The sequence below is a fragment of the Moschus berezovskii genome, chromosome 21 (genome assembly GCF_049115385.1).
Source record: "Moschus berezovskii isolate FMDL1 chromosome 21, NW_MosBer_1.0, whole genome shotgun sequence".
In the NCBI taxonomy this organism is placed as follows: Eukaryota; Metazoa; Chordata; class Mammalia; order Artiodactyla; family Moschidae; genus Moschus; species Moschus berezovskii.
The window spans coordinates 55967426-55984722 of record NC_142480.1 but is presented as its reverse complement, the minus strand read 5'-3'; the positions used below and the strand labels follow the sequence as shown (position 1 = coordinate 55984722).

The following is a 17297-nucleotide window of genomic DNA, read 5'->3' as shown; positions in this document are numbered from 1 at the left end:
GAATTCCATAAAGCTTATTCCAGACTATGTGCTATCACTAATAACTAGCACTTATGGAGCACTTCTGCATTGTATGTTAACATTCTCCTCTAATCCGTACCCTCATTTTACAGAAGAGTTCTTGCCCAAGTATGTGTCTATGTCAACCCCATCCCCACAGTCTGAATTATGAAATCCACAGTATTAACGTCTAAGTGGTATTGCTGTCCCTGTCATAATTAAAGAGATTATTAAACCACCCAGTAAGAGATCAAGGCCAGAACCATTTCAAGGGCAAGTCCTTCTCAATCACTCCTATGTGTCATAAGAAGATAGAAAGGCAAAGATCATTAAGTCACAAGTTTCTTATTGGTAATAAAAAACACTAGATATACTTCCTCTAATAAGTTTAATCGTATCTTTAAGACCTCCTCCACCTCTGGTTCAAGTCCCATGATTCTGAAGAATAAGCTACATTTTAAGTCAGGGTCAAAGACAAGAGACTGAGAAATTTCAAAGTACACCCAACAAAGGATTTATACATACAACATAGGAAGAATCACATAGCAAGAAAATTCCAATAAAAAACCGGGCGAAGGAAACGAACATGCAATTACAAAGAACCAAACAGCAGAAGTCAATGAACATTTTAAAAAGAGGTAATCAGGCCTCACTAGTAGCTTGGGAAGTGTAATTACAACACATTAATTTTACACTCATCTGCTCTGAAGAAATTAAAAAGTCTGGTAACATTAAAGGATGATGAGAAAGTAGGGAAAATAGTACTCAAATATGATTACTGGAAAAGTAATCAGCAAAAGATTTGGAAACCTATGTTATCCAGTTGAGCTAAAACATACGTGTATGAAATCATGTGACTCAATCAGTGGGTATATAACCTAAACAAATCATCAAATGTGTGCAAGAGGTGGAAAAACATAAAATTATTCAGAGATCTGCTCACAAGATTCTAAAAAAGGCACTAACTCACAAGTTCATATATGAAAATGCAAAGATAAAATATGAAATCATGTCATCAGTTGAGTCACTCAATCATACTATGCAATTAACTACAGCAGTTAACACTAGGGATGTGTCAACCATAAAAATCAATATGACAATTTCAAGGCTCTATTTTTTAACACAAAATATATGTAATTGAATCATAAATTTTAAAATGCCAAGTTTTTGATATGCCAAGTTCACGAGAGTGACAAGGGAAAAGGGGTAAATAGGATTTTAACTGTATCTATCTTGTTCAAGTCCCTTATGATTATACAGTGGAAGTGAGAAATAGACTGAAGGGACTAGATCTGATAGATAGAGTGCCTGATGTACTATGGATCGAGGTTCATGACATTGTACAGGAGACGGGGACCAAGACCATCCCCATGAAAAAGAAATGCAAAAAACCAAAATGGCTGTCTGAGGAGACCTTACAAATAGCTGTGAAAAGAAGAGAAGCGAAAAGCAAAGGAGAAAAGGAAACATATAAGCATCTGAATGCAGAGTTCCAAAGAATAGCAAGGAGAGATAAGAAAGCCTTCCTCAGCCATCAACGCAAAGAAATGGAGGAAAACAACAGAACAGGAAAGACAAGAGATCTCTTCAAGAAAAATTAGAGATACCAAGGGAACATTTCATGCAAAGATGGGCTCGATAAAGGACAGAAATGGTATGGACCTAACAGAAACAGAAGATATTAAGAAGAGGTGGCAAGAATACACAGAAGAACTGTACAAAAAAGATCTTCACGACCAAGATAATCATGATGGTGTGATCACTCACCTAGAGCCAGACATCTTGGAATGTGAAGTCAAGTGGGCCTTAGAAAGCATCACTACAAACAAAGCTAGTGGAGGTGATGGAATTCCAGTTGAGCTATTTCAAGTCCTGAAAGATGATGCTGTGAAAGAGATGCACTCATTATGCCAGCAAATTTGGAGAACTCAGCAGTGGCCACAGGACTGGAAAAGGTCAGTTTTCATTCCAATCCCAAAGAAAGGCAATGCCAAAGAATGCTCAAACTACCGCACAATTGCACTCATCTCACACGTTAGTAAAGTTATGCTCAAAATTCTCCAAGCCAGGCTTCAGCAATATATGAACCGTGAACTTCCAGATGTTCAAGCTGGTTTTAGAAAAGGCAGAGGCACCAGAGATCAAATAGCCAACATCCGCTGGATCATCGAAAAAGCAAGAGAGTTCCAGAAAAACACCTATTTCTGCTTCATTGACTATGCCAAAGCCTTTGACTGTGTGGATCACAACAAACTGTGGAAAATTCTGAAAGAGATGGGAATACCAGACCACCTGTATGCAGGTCAGGAAGCAACAGTCAGAACTGGACATGGAACAACAGACTGGTTCCAAATAGGAATAGGAGTACGTCAAGGTTGTATATTGTCACCCTGCTTATTTAACTTCTCTGCAGAGTACATCATTAGAATACTGGGCTGGAAGAAGCACAAGCTATAATTAAGACTGCCGGGAGAAATATCAATAACCTCAGAAATGCAGATGACACCACCCTTATGGCAGAAAGTGAAGAAGAACTAAAAAGCTCTTGAGGAAAGTGAAAGAGGAGAATGAAAAAGTTGGCTTAAAGCTCAACATCCAGAAAACAAAGATCATGGCATCTGGTCCCATCACTTCATGGGAAATAGATGGGGAAACAGTGGAAACAGTGTCGGACTTTATTTTGGGGGGCTCCAAAATCACTGTGGATGCTGATTGCAGCCATGAAATTAAAAGACACGTACCCCCTGGAAGGAAAGTTATGACCAACCTAGATAGCATATTGAAAAGCAGAGATGTTACTTTGCCAACAAAGGTCGGTCTCGTCAAGGCTATGCTTTTTCCTGTGGTCATCTATGGATGTGAGTTGGACTGTGAAGAAAGCCGAGTGCCGAAGAATTGATGCTTTTGAACTGTGGTGTTGGAGAAGACTCTTGAGAGTCCCTTGGACTGCAAGGAGATCAGTCCTGGGTGTTCACTGGAAGGACTGATGCTGAAGCTGAAACTCCAATACTTTGGCCACCTCATGCGAAGAGTGGACTCATTGGCAAAGACTCTGATGCTGGGAGGGATTGGGGGAGAGAGAAGAGGATGACAATGAGATGGTTGGTTGGCATCACCGACTTGATGGACATGAATTTGAGTGAACTCCAGGAGTTGGTGATGGACAGGGAGGCCTGGTGTGCTGCGATTCATGGGGTCGCAAAGAGTCGGACACGACTAAGCGACTGAACTGATCTTGTTTAAAACGTTAATTTTATTCTTTGAACTTTTAACTTTTCAAAAAAAGAGCTGTGCTTCTAACATCAGAACTATTCAGTATTCTGACGCAGATCATCCTTGGATTCAGCAATTCTTTGAGAATTTACTTTAACACTGGGAACACGAAGGATTCTCTTTTCAGAAAAAGGTATTGAGTTGGCTGAAAAGTACGTTCAGGTTTAGGAAAAGCTGAATGAACTTTTCAGCCAACCCAATACCTACATGAGACAAAATGCACACCAAAATGCCGTGTACAGTTTCAGAAGATAAAGGGTTAAGTCCTATCAGTAACCACCTCTAATTCCAAAATTAACAAATGGTCGGGGGAGGGGGGGCGGGATCTACCATGCTTCTAAAATTCTCAACTGCTGTAAGGCAGAAGGCACCTTTATCTCTATTATGCTATTTCTGCTGCCCAATAAGCAGGAAACACTGGAGTGGTCCTCAATAGTTTTAAAAATGCATAAAACAAATGGAACCCAGGCAAACAAATCACTAGGGAAAAGTAAGTTATAATAAGAAGCCTGGGTAAGGCACAAATTAAATACCCATTTTACAAACTTATCCCAATCCAGATCTGATAACGTCCTAAGGACTACACAAAAGGCAAGCTTTCTACCCAGGTAACATGGAAGACCAACCCTTCATGCAATGAAAGGCAGTCACAAGAAAAACTAGCCCTATAAACCACCATGGGCTTCTCTGGTGGCTCAGTCAAAGAACCTGCCTGCCAAATCCGGAGACGAGGGTTCATTCCCTGGGTCAGGAAGCTCCCTGGGAGAAGGAAATGGCAACCCACTCCAGCATTCTTGCCTGGGAAATGGCATGGACAGAGGAGCCTGGCAGGCTATAGTCCATGGGGTCACCAAGAGTCAGACATGCCTTAGTGACTGAACAACAAAGGCATAATCCACCGTGTCAACTGATGTATTTACCCCTATTTAAACCCTGAGGCTGGACGAACTTGTTTGACCAGGAGTTCCTTTCAGCCCTTTGAGTCTTTTCTTTCCTTATTAATAACTTTCAGGCAACTGTGGTTTAGACTTTTATAAGACAGTAACTCCAGAGTTCAAAGGAGATGTAAAAGTCCTGGCTGCTAAGCTCAATGATAAACTCGGAACTTCTGCCCAGATCGTCACAGGAAGTGAGGCCCCTGAGCCAGTCACAGGAGAGGCGAGGGCTCCCGACTTTAAGGACAGCCAACAGTGTTTGAGACAAAAACCTCACTGCTTCAGGCCGGTCTCTCCCACTCGCCATCGCTGAGGTTCTGGGCCAGACAACCCTGTTGGGGAGGGGGTGGGAGAAGGGCAACCTCGCGGATGGCAGGATGTTCAGCGGGATCCCTGGCTGCTACCCACTAGATGCCAACCGCAGTCCAACCCCCACCAAAAACACCTCCAGACGCTGCCAAAGTTTTGCAGCGGTGCAGCGAGGTGGTGTCCTTAATTTCAAAACTAGTTTATTAAAGCATTGTTTTAATTCTAACTTCTATTAAAGAAGCAAGCTCAGAGCGTCCTGTCTGCAATTCAATAGCTAAAAAGAAACAAAACAGACCCAAAGTCCTGTCCCATTAGCCCCTATTTCCCAAACCTGCCTGAGTGCAGAAATCAAGGGAGCCTGTTGTCAACACAGATTCCGGGGCACCATCCCAGATGGTGCCAGTGGTAAAGAACCCACCTGCCAATGCAGAAGAGAGACACGGATCTGATCCCTGCGTTGGGAAGACTGCCTGCAGGTCATGGCAATCCACTCCAGTATTCTTGCCTGGAGAATCCCATGGGCAGAGCAGCCTGGCAGGCGAGTCCACAGGGTCACAAAGAGTCAGACACGACTGAAGCAACTGAACACACATACATCCCTGAACGACTAAGCTACAACTTCCAGGCAAGAAGCCTGGGAATGTTTAACAAGCAACTCAGGTAATTCTTAGTAAGTAGATTTGGGGACTCAAATGCCTATATAAAGCTAAATTCAGAGGGGACAGACCTTTTAATCAAGCAAGAGTAAAGGAGCACTGCAAGAATTTGACCCATCACCCACTTCCCTCTCAAGGACAACTTACCAGCCATATGCTACCTCCATGTGAAGGTCGAATAACATATACTGGAATTGCAGATGCTAGTTAAGACTTTTGACACCCACCATCAGGAACTACTTCTCTAGTGCAGCATAGAACAGCTGTTCCAGCCCTGGCTTTTGCAAGGCCACACCTGGAGCACAATTCTGATTATCTGCCCCCTGCTTCCATCCCTCTCCTTCCATCCCTCTCCTCCCCTCCCTTCCATCCCCCTCCCTTCCCCCTCCCTCCCCTCCCAAAATCCAATCAGGTATGGGCCTCGGTGTTTTGAATTCACAAGTGATTCTGATGCAAAGGCTAAGTGGGAATTAAGCTTACCAACAGCAAAAGACAAACATGAGAAGGTCAACACTGTCAAACTGGCCATGTGGCTGGAGGAGGTCAAACCAGACAAGGGCAAGGCTCCAGAGCAGGGCTCCCTGCCCCACCCACCACCACCCCCAGGGCAATCACTGCCCAGACACAGTTTAACTGGACTCTTTTCATGTAAAAGGACAGCCTTATGGCCTTTTGAAAAGCAATGTGTGTCTTCATAAGTCACACCGGTGATTTTCACCTTTTGGTTTCTTAGTAAGTTTAAGGCAAACAGAACACAGAATTATTCTACATTTTCAATCACCTAAATACTTTCCGCTCACCCATCTATAATAATTCATCCTAGAGCCAAACTGCCAGTGCCTGAATCCAAGTCTACCCTTTCCTCGCCCTTGTGCCTCGGTTTTCTGGTCTACGAAAGAGGAGTGATGATCATACCTACCTCACGGACATGATGTGAGGACGGATGGCTCAAATGACACATACCCAGGATTCAGAACAAGCTGCAGGCTCACTATCATGACTGCAGTCACTATCGTTAGCAATCACTGAACCTCTCCAGAATAAACCAACACAGGTTTCAATGAAGCATCTCTCCACAATCAGATCTACTGGTTTGATATTTAACTTAAGTGTAACACTGTAAGCAGAACCACCAAAAACGAATCTGAGAAGTAACTACAAAACCTCTAAGTATGCAACCCAAATGAAGGAATGGGATGACACGGTTAGTATAGAAAAGCTCGGCAGGATACAGGACCACCCACAGAAGTTCGAAGACAAACTCTGGGGACGGCTGACCTGGGAAAGCTAGCGGAAGGAGGTCACTAGTGATCCTGCTACACTAACCTTCACGCTGAATAAAGTGCACATTCGAAGCTCCTTAAAACAGTGCCTGACACAGTGAGCACCCCATAAAATGTAAATCGACTCTGGTATTTTCTTATAAAATGTTCACCACGTATGTTATTTTCCTTCAAGATAAAAATCCAAAATGAAAGATTACCAGCCATGGCTGGACTGAGAAATCACTCATATATATGCAATACCTTGAGGTTTATTTTTATATCCTACTTTCTTACTCCGTTTGTAATGCTGGTTACAATTCACAACCCACCAATGGGTAACAAATATTACCGTAAATAACTGCTTCACAGGACAACCCTGGGCAACTGCTCCAGCCCTAAACTATCTTTTCTCAGCTGGGGAAGGGAAGGAATTCTGAATGGAATGTAACTGCATTCAAAGTCAATTATGGAATCCAAACTCTTAGAGGTCGCTAAACTCCATGGACTGCAAGGAGATCAAACCAGTCAATCCTAAAGGAAATCAACCCTGAATATTCATTGGAAGGACTGATGCAGAAGCTCCAACACTTTGACCATCTGATACAAAGAGCCAACTCATTGGAAAAGACCCTGATGCTGCAAAAGACTGAGAGCAGGAGAAGGGGACGACAGAGGATGAGATGTCTGGATGGCATCACCGACTCGATGGGCAAGCTCCGGGAAGCCTACCGTGCTGCAGTCCATGGGGTTGCAAGGAATAGGACACGACCGAGCAACTGAACAAGAAGGTTTAAGAAAACAATCACAGTAAGGAAGAGACAGCTGGAGTTTAAAGCAACTGGGGGAAAGGGGGAAAGAAAGAAAACAACAGTGTAAACAGTTTAAAGGTATGCTACAGCAGGATCTGGCATGCCATTGAAACAGAAACTTTCCCTCTTTTCCATACACCACCTTATTAGCACCTCATCCCCCACTGCTTCCAGACCAACCGCCAGTTGCCCTAAAAAAGGGAACTGAGAAACCAGGGCAGGTAATGGAGAGACGAAGGGTTGGAAAAGAATGCAACAAGTGCTCCACCGGAAGATCTGAAACACATGGGGAAACACGTCGATGTACGGACACACAGGCAAATCTGAAACATGGAGAGCTTTTAAATCCGAACCACAAGGGCTGGGCTGGACACTGGTATTTTTAGAAGCTCTCCAAAGTCTGATGCAGAAACAGACAAACAAAAAAACCAGAACTCAACGAACTCATAAACCAAAAGTAAAGGAAATGAAGGAAGTAGTGGAAACGCGGAACACAAATCACGAGACTACAGGTCTAACAGAATAAATTGGACACTGCGCATTACATTAAATGAAATAAATCCCACTACGGGGAAGACTGATTCGTAAAAGCAACCTACAGCCAATTCGATATTTGTTGTAAATATTACAGCAGTCACATTTATATGCAAACAGCACTGCACCTTGGCATGAATCATTCCCTCTGGTACAGCCTGAGATGGAAACGAGGCAGAGGGCAAACCAGGGCAATGACTGCCAGCTCAGGGAGGAGGAAACAAGGCCTCTCCTCAGAGCGACTGCCGAGAGGACTATGACTCAACACAAGCTGGTCTAGTCCAGAGAGACTCACATGCTCCCTTCAGAGGCTGGGTTTCTCGGGAAAAAGAAAAAAAATCTAGGATTAACTACAAAATACACCCAAGGTTTCAACTAACTAAAAGAGATCTTGCCTTCCAAAATCATCTTAACCTCTCTCCTAACTGGCCTAAACTGACTCCTGTGGGAGGCCTGGCCACCAGTCTCAGGGGCAACCTGGCTCTTAAAGACGAACTTAGAAAGTATTGAAAAAGAAAGATGAAACACGAGGAATAAAGTGTTAGTTACTAGTAGCTTGCAGTTACTGAGTACTTTCAACCTAAGTGTCTCTGCTAAGCACTTTATAAGCACTACATAATTTAATCTTCGTAACCCAATGTAGACTGTCATTATCCACACTTTTTTTTTTTGCCTGCACTGCAAGGCATGTGGGATCTTAGTTCCCTGACCAGAAACTGAACTCACATCCCCAGCAGCGGAATTGAGTCTTAACCACTGAACCACCAGGGAGGTCCCATATCCACACTTTAAAAATCAGAAAATTCCAGCAATGTACTTCACTGGCCTAAACTGAGAAAAGTTGTCTGTACCGATGTAACCGCTGCATCGTGCCTGTGTGCTCTGTCGTGTCTGACTCTTTGAGCACGCATGGGCTGTAACCCACCAGGCTCCTCTGTCCAGGGGATTTTCTGGGCAAGAACAGTGGAGCGGGTTGCCATTTTCTCCTCCAGGAGAAATCTTCCTGACCTAAGGATTGAACCTGAGTCTCTCGGTGTCTCCTGCATTGGCAGGCCGGTTCTTTACCACTAGTGCCACCTGGGAACCCTAAATGCTGCACTAGTGCCCATCACTGTACACAGCTCTTGCCAGGCCAGGCAGAGAAGGAACCGCTAAAGACTTCACAAATTACAAAATCACTCACTAGAACTGAATCATAAGTATAAAACCAGAACTATCATTACAATGATGCCTTATCACTCTTTAGTAACATTCTCCTCATAAAGAGGCCCCTCCCTAAACTGTGGGGTCTCTCCAAAGTTATCACTAAAATAACAAAAAAGGTGACCTTAGCCAAGCATCTTAACATAATGCTGTACGTCAATTATATTTCAAAAATAAATGATAGAAAGAGATGAGATTTGAGAACCAGAGGCAGGACTTGGGAATGGTTCAGGGAGAGGAGAGTGAGGAGTCTGGGGGGACAGGGAGTTAAATGAAGGTAGTTAAAAATGTATAAACCTCCAGTTATAAAACAAATATAAAATATGTGCTCTAACACTGCTAAACTACTGATAACAAACATATGACACTCGCTGGCATTTACTGAACTGTGTCAACTTCTGTTGTTTCGGCTTTATACTAATAACACTAAAGTTCCAAAGAGGTAGTAACAGGCAATTTTGGTGAGGTATGAATTCGAATTCAATGTCTAGTTGGCTGAAATGCATTAGGGAAGTAGTCAGCTATAGTAACAAACACCAGCGTAAGTAATGGAAACACAGTTGTTTTTAATTGTATACAAAATTACTCTCGAGTGATAAAGTTTCTTCCCTAAAGGAAACCTCTTCAAGAAATCCAACCAAGATTTTTAAGGCTTTCCAAAAAGAAAACAAAACACAAACCTTAAAAAAATTGATGCTCTGATCCAGAATAAAATTACCAGATGTCACAGAGCAGTCAGTCACCTAATATTTATGTCAGGAACAAGCTGCCTATGCTATATTTCATGTGTGAAAGGACAGGAGTCTAGAAATAGGTAGTTTTAGGAGGTATATCTCACAACTGTCAGGGGTTTAACCGCATTTGGAAGGAGGTATGTAAGCCAACCAATTATAAAATCTGTGAGTAAAATGCAACTGAACTTCCAGATTCACCTCTCAAAAAATAACTTGCTAAAAATTTTTATAACTAAAGTTCCTCATGAAATAGTTTGCCCACCTTCCTACAATTGCTTAACCTTTACAAAAGATGTTACACTCCAAAAAGCCAAATATCAAATGGAAACTGCATGTGTTCAAAACAAGAATCCAAAAGAAAGAAAAAAGATTAACCGGCACTTTTCCTGCCATTTCATGACATTCTGCACAAAGGAGAAAAATCCATAGAAGGCTCAATGAAGAGACCTAATACTCTTGCTTCTTCAATAATTGGCTCCAAGTAGCATGCAAATAGTTCACAGAGATTACAGATGTATCATAATATTCATTTTAATTCACACAGTAATATCTATAACATCCACTACAGAGCAGTTTACATCCTAGAACACAACTGCAGTATTACTTCTCTTTTAATTTAGGGCATTTAGCAAATAAAACTTTAATGTAACCAGAATTCAACCACAAAATATAGGAAGAACAAACCTTTCTTCTTCCTTTATATTCACCTTAAGTTGCTAATATGTTAATAATCTTCAAATTCTAAGTACTTGTCCCTAAGGCTGTTAAAATTTTCATCATATATATTTGAGCATATAACTGGAGTATCATTTACAGAATATTTGATGAACAAGTCTATAAAACAAACTGAAAACCCAATTTCCCCTAAAAGTTTCAACAAACAATTCCTCCTAAAGAACCAAGGCTATGCCAATCTATAAAACCAATTAATAATGTTGTGAATTTTACTCTACAAACTTGATTCAGAAGGAACTCACAATATGCCGAGATAAACATTTCTACCTGCACTCAGGAGTTCCACATCTCTTTGGAAGTATATTTTACTCCATAAAAAAATCTTAACCATTGCCAACAATCTGACTGATATTCCACTTACTGTTAAAACACACCCAAAAGCTTGGGGGAAAAACTATTCACCGGGGTACGATTACAGTATTGATTACAGACCAATACTGTCTTTCCTTTGTGCTTAAATTCATTACTTGTGACCAAATTATAAAGTCATGGTTGGTAAACTACAATTATTTTTGTAACCAGAAATTCTTGTAAGGGTTACTAACAAGGCTGACCATGAGCATCATTGTAACATTTTAACAAGTTTACCAAGACTGAATTAAAATTTCCAGAACGGGGAAACAGGAATTCCACTATTGCACATGCTTCGGGAATCACTATTCTTTAGCAAGTGCTCTAACACTTATAAAGACTTGTCTCCTAACACTTGTTTATAGTACTGACTGGCTATTACTGTATTCGTTTGTTAACCTAATATTAGTAAACTAACAATTACTAAGAAGGTAAAATCTCTTGGTATTTTCTAATTATCCCTTAAAAATAAATCACTTTGCACATACTGACCTGAGTTTTTCTCCATCAAATGTCAATTGAGAAAATGTTTGGTACCAACTAAAAATGCACGGGGACAAGTTCAAATAATCTTCCCTTTGTTTATGAGCCATGTGTTAAACAACAGCTGTAACACCATTAACAACTTTCAATTAAAATATAAATATCTCTTAACAGTGAAAAGCTTTTGGTCAATGGTCACACTCACTAATTTCACAGGAAACACACACACACGAAAAGAAAAAAAAAAAAACCTCTAGGATATGAGAAAGGAAAACGAAAATTGTAAAAAAAAACAAAAAACGGTTTTTGACTTGAAGTTTTCCGATTATTGCCCTTCACTTTCTCCAAAAGCAAAAGCCGCTTCTAAATGAGGAAAACCATTCCTAGGGTTGGGCAAAAAAAAAACACGCCGCAGGGTGGAGACAGCCACGAACAGGGCAGAGGACGCCGCCGGGAAAGGCCGCCACCGGAAAGTCCCAGCCAGCGTCCCTGCCCCTCCCCACCCCCCGGGCCCCGCAGCTGGCTGCTAGTTCCGCGAAGAAGAACCACCCAGGCTGCGCACGCAACCTAACGTCATTGCGTACGCTCCTCCCTGTGGCGAGGGTCCTGACGTCACGGGGCGGAGCCTGCCCGAAGGCCGCCGCTGTTGACCCGCTGTTGCCAGGCGCGCGCACAGCCAATCAGCAGTCGGCGCCGGCGCCGGCCGGCCTTTGAACTCCGCACGGCAACTTCCTGCTGTTTGGCGAGTACACAGTGCAATGCAGTATGTCTGTCAGCGCTGCGGCACAAAGGAACAGCCATTTTGTGACTGAGCTGGACCTGCACCAAGATGCCAGGGGCTCAGAGCTGCTGCCTGCGCTAACTACCAAGCTGCCCTTTATTTCAGTACCAAAGAACGAAAAGGGAAGAGAGTGGCAGATGTTTTGGTAATTCAGGTTTCAATTTGCTTTAATTTTAGTCTTCTCAAAAAAATCCCGACTCTTAAGAATTATCAGCACCATAAAATGGCTGCCACTTAAAAAACTCCCTGTTCCAGTTCACAAGCAACTGCATTATGCCAATTTCTAACCATCACCAGACTTTTAAGAGTGACAACTAAAAGGCTGATTTAAAAAGCAGATTTTTGCCCGCAGCTCAGCTTATCAAAATAAATCTGGTTCAAAGGCAGAGGGTTTGGAGATAAATTTTAATAAACTTTTATGATAAAATCAAAACGCAGCGTCCTAGAACACAGAGCTCTTTGTGTGCACACTTCTATTCACTTTCCCTTCTCTTCCCATTATTTGGTATTACTGAAGTCACCCCCACTGCGAATTATTTTAGATAAGTGTGTGATCCTCATTTCTCTGTCCATGCTTAAAACTTTGTTTCAAATACTTAAAACTTAAGATACCAAATCATTTTTGAAAGTGAACTTTTAACCTTCAAAAACCATGACATACAAAGTGTAATATTATACTTAAGCATTAACTTCAAAAGAGTAACAAACTTACATAATGACTATTAAGTATTGCCATTATTTCCCAAAACAGGAAAATACCAGATCACATTCAATTCTCCCAGGTCCTAAAGTAATTTCACAGACCAAAAAGTTTACTTGACCTGCAAACTCCTCCCTTCCTCCTTTGATGGCTCAGGCTGCAAAAGTGATTTTTCTAATATTCCCCAAACACTAGACTTTGTGCCATTGAAACTAGGTCCTTATGGAGACATTCTAAAGCATTAAGGAACCAAGTCCTAGCTATGGTAAGTCACAGTTTTAGCTCACTTAAAAATAACAATTTACTACAATAAAATATCACTAACATTCTCTTAGCTTCACAATTTTTAAAGGAAGTGATGTCATAATTATGTACATGTATTAGTATGCAATTTAGGGGGAACCGTAATTTAAAACTCCATCTTCTTTTCAATGTGTCTCAAATATCTGACACTCATCAGGTGTATGAATCAAAATATACTTGACAAAACATTCAAAAGTACAGTGCATGCTTCTAGTTACGCTGCAACCCCATAACCAGAAGACAAATGCATGGCAACTTGCATGTCGTTTTCCAGGTCAGAGTAAATTATTAAAAGAGAATAACAAAACCACTTTTTTTTAATTAGAAAGCAGAGTCTGATCAATGACGTTAACCACAAACCTTGCATGAGAAAGCCAAAACCCATGTGAGATATGCAAATCATACACTCAAGGGAGTACCAATTTTAGGTATTGAATCTTTAATAATTTGTCAAAGATTCCTGGGGATTCCTATTTCTTCAAGTCACCATCGTTTTTCAGAAAAATCAGTTTAGAATCAGTCGAGTTTTCTATCCTAAATCTTGCCTAGATAATTACATGGGTAATTCAATTTCAAAGACAGCAATCCAAACTATGTGACAACTCAATTTGCAAAAGAATTTGAAAAGGTATTTTTCAAAGCAAGGGTGAAAATATTTTAAGTCTTATAAAACAAATAAGAATTCAACATTAGAAATAAACCATGTTCAAAACTTTCAAATCACGAACTTACTAATATATATCGTTTATAAAAAAAATTGTAAAAGTAAAAGCAAACTGGGGAGGGGAAAAATTCATATATACCAATCAAGTTCTTGTTAAATGCATTAATTTAAAATTTGTAATGTGACAGTTCATAGAACACAAATCAAGAAATGTTGAATACATACTTTAGAAAATTAATATACAGATTATCCAACAAAACATCTTAGAGGCTTTTCATACAACAAAATATCTTAGAGGCTTTATTACTTAGTCACTAATATGGTGAACTCCAACAAATTTGAAACAAATCATGATTTGAACAAACAGTAACATTTGTAAGCTTCAGAAGATAAAGCATTCCAGACGACTCTGTCGAAATAAATCAATACATTTAAAGCAGCTACAACTAAAATGCAAGGATAAAATATACTACATCTACCAACCAGAGAAAATTGTCTAAATATAAGCATACAAATGCAAACCTTAAAGTATTTTAAATATAAAAACAAACAATTAGAATCACAGTAACACACACGAAACAGAAGCATATTAATCGTATCCCAAGATTTCTGTGATCACAGGTTTGATTTCATAAATGCAGGAACTGTAACCATCGAGAGTAAAGGTTTTGATTAAATCCTATCAAAATTTCCTAAAATGTCAACAGTATCAAAAGAAACAGAGTCAAATAAAAATATAAACTGAGAGGCATCAGTCAAAGGGTCCTTTTTGCAATTTCATTTTAAAATGTACATTTTTTCATTCATATAACTTTCTCAAATGTCTATTTACTATAATTTACTACCACAAGGCTCCTCTATGGCCTTCAGTTACTAGTTTGGGTATCCTAGATTCTTCAAAGAAAAAATTTGCCTTGTATGTAAAATGGTGCAATGCAGCAATGGCTAAACCGACAAGGTCATTTTCCCACAGCACGAAAACCTAAAAACTGAAATTTACTGTCAAAAAACCTGTGGTTTGCAGGAAAGGCCCCCTTGAATAAAGGTACCTTACCTTTTGACTGCTGTAAGAGGCCTTAAGTCACAACTTAACTTTCATAAATTGCTACCAAAAAATTAGGGTGTGGCATATTAGCAATCTCAAGGTCACGCTTTAAAAAACGAACTCAAATTAGTAAAATACTTAAAATAAAACAGACAGCTATCCTTGTCTGTCAAGGTAAACAATGTAAGCTGAGGTTTCCCCCAAAAAAAGAAAAAAGGAAGAAAGTTGATAGCTCATACCTCGATGCATTGCTGTGTAGCGAACTGTCCTCCTCTTGGCTTTTGTCCTTATTTCTCATCATCTTTTAATTCTTAAATATTAAGGGGGAGGGGGAATCTGTGTTTGCTTTGAAGTCCTGTGCCCAGGTATTTACTGTCAAAAGTTGAAAGAAAGGTAAGGTCCCAGATTCTATCGATGGCTTTTATTATCAGGAACAAAGTCCTGACTATGTAACGATATTGTTATAACACAACGGCGGTAAGCACCAAAAAACAAAATATTTCTATTTTCCTTTAAAAAAAAAAAGCATGATAAACCGAACAGAGGGAATCATCACTATCAATAAGGAAAGTTTCTCAAAGTAACACAGTGGATACAAATAACAATCTCTGTATCTTATTGCGTCATCCAGGAATTTCACATATTTACAGAAAATAGAGCAAACTTAAACATGTAAATCTTTTAAATTACCACTAATGATCGTGAACTTACCTGATCCATGTAGTAGGTCCAAAGCAAGAGTCCTATCTAGTAGTAGAAAAATATCAGATCCCAAATAATTAAAAATAAAAACAAAATTCTCCGTTAAAAAGCAAAAAATAAATAATATAATCCTCAAATATGTTAACTGTTCAAAAAAATAAAGCAACAATTAATCCTGAAACGGGTCCGGAAGAAAAAAACCTCATTAGGAGAGCGCACAAAAATGGAGGTGCGCCATGGCTTCTAAGCTGGAAAAAACAACGACCTGGGCTCTCAGTACGGCTGCTTCTTTCCAACAAGGCACGAAAAGAAAGCTCCCAAAAGCTGCTTTTCTCCCTAAAAAAGGTTCGAATCGACCCCAGTAAGTCACTAGGAGAGGCAGGGGGCTGCGGGGGCCCCCTGAGGCTGCCCGAAAGTTAGGGAAAGTTGCGTAAAGTGAGGCGAAGGCAGGGAGCTGAGCGCGCTCTCTCTAAGGCACAGCCGCCATCTAGAGCCTCCTTCCCAGCTCTGAGCTCTGCCTTTGATTGACACTCTCTACATTTACCCCACAACTCAGGTGATGTACCATAGACCCACCCCTTCATCTCCACCAAAAAAAAAAAAAAAGATCCTCCATCCCAGGGAGCCTAAGGACCCCTACCCCCATCCCTCCCTGCCCCTCCAGACCACCCCATCAGGCGGAGGGGGGAGGGTTTCTTAACCCCCTCTGGCTCTAACACCCTTTTTAAGCCAGAGAGAAATGTAATTTGTTCCTTTTGTCTAAAGATCTGCTAAATATTTCAGTCCTTGAGCTAAAATAACTTCCTCTCTGGACAGGAAGTGGTGTTTTATCAAGCCATTTTGAAAAAGGGATAATTCTTAGGAGAATATAAAGCTCAGCTTAAGTACTAATCTTTTTAAAATCTACCCCCCACCATGGTAAAATGGTTTCTAAATAAAAGCAAAACCTCAATTCCATAAATTAAAATTCAAGTTTTGCCTTCCTTATGAAGCCTAAAAATTATCTAAGGATAAAGTTTAAGGGGGAATTTTACATCCCAACTGGAAGGAAGGGGCACAAGAGCGCCTCCCTAGTGTTCAGTTCCATTAGGGCAAAAATTATTAATGCAACTAGTTTTTATTCAAAAATCTCAACTTTTCTTTGTATTTTCACAAAATTATTTAACCCATTATACAACCTTGCCAAAACCATACCCCCAAAATTCTCACACCATACTGATTCAGGCAAAACAATGTTTAAATTAAATTCAAGAGCATGGAACTACCAATGAAAAAACAAACCCAAGAAAATCCACCTCCAAAACCAACACATATATTTCAACCATCCCCTTGTATTCCAAATCAAATTCGAAGTATATACCCATTTCAACAATGGTAAACTAGTAAATCTTTCGTATCTGATGGAAGTTACCAAAGTAATGTCACAGGGCAAACTCTCCTACATATCAAAACCATGATATCTACGTAAACAAAATCACTAATGCCAAATCCAAATTATTCAACTTTCTCAACAAGCACCCCAAGAAAACATTCACACATCCAAAAACAATCAACTTTCCTTACTCAAGGTTATCTGCCAGAACACCCTTCCCTCACTGAGAAGCCAACTTCAGATTTATACTCAACAAAAGCAATAATTTGCACCCAGGTAAAATGTAAAATCCACAACCAAAACCCCGTCTCAATTCCGTACTTTCTACAAAAGATAATTTTGTACCAAAATCAAAATCCAAAATTTCACTTTTAATCTATATAAACCAACCAACTCAAATCAGCCAATCAGAAAGAATACATCTCTATTGATCACTGACTTGT

General features: G+C 40.3%; 1 protein-coding gene across 5 annotated transcripts in view; it reads right to left on the bottom strand.

The window, feature by feature from the left end:
* Positions 1–16090, bottom strand: part of CHD2 (chromodomain helicase DNA binding protein 2) — a 112552-nt gene extending 96462 nt beyond the window's left edge. Inside the window, exons 1-2 of one of the 5 annotated variants that reach the window (XM_055417732.2) lie at positions 15492–16090; positions 15020–15152 (exon numbers count right to left, since the gene is read on the bottom strand). In XM_055417732.2, the coding sequence (XP_055273707.1) occupies positions 15020–15081 (62 nt within the window). In that variant the 5' untranslated portion in view covers positions 15082–15152; positions 15492–16090. The other 4 variants (XM_055417735.2, XM_088829684.1, XM_088829685.1 and 1 more) reach the window with 4 other exon arrangements.
* Between the last annotated feature and the right edge of the window lie 1207 nt (positions 16091–17297).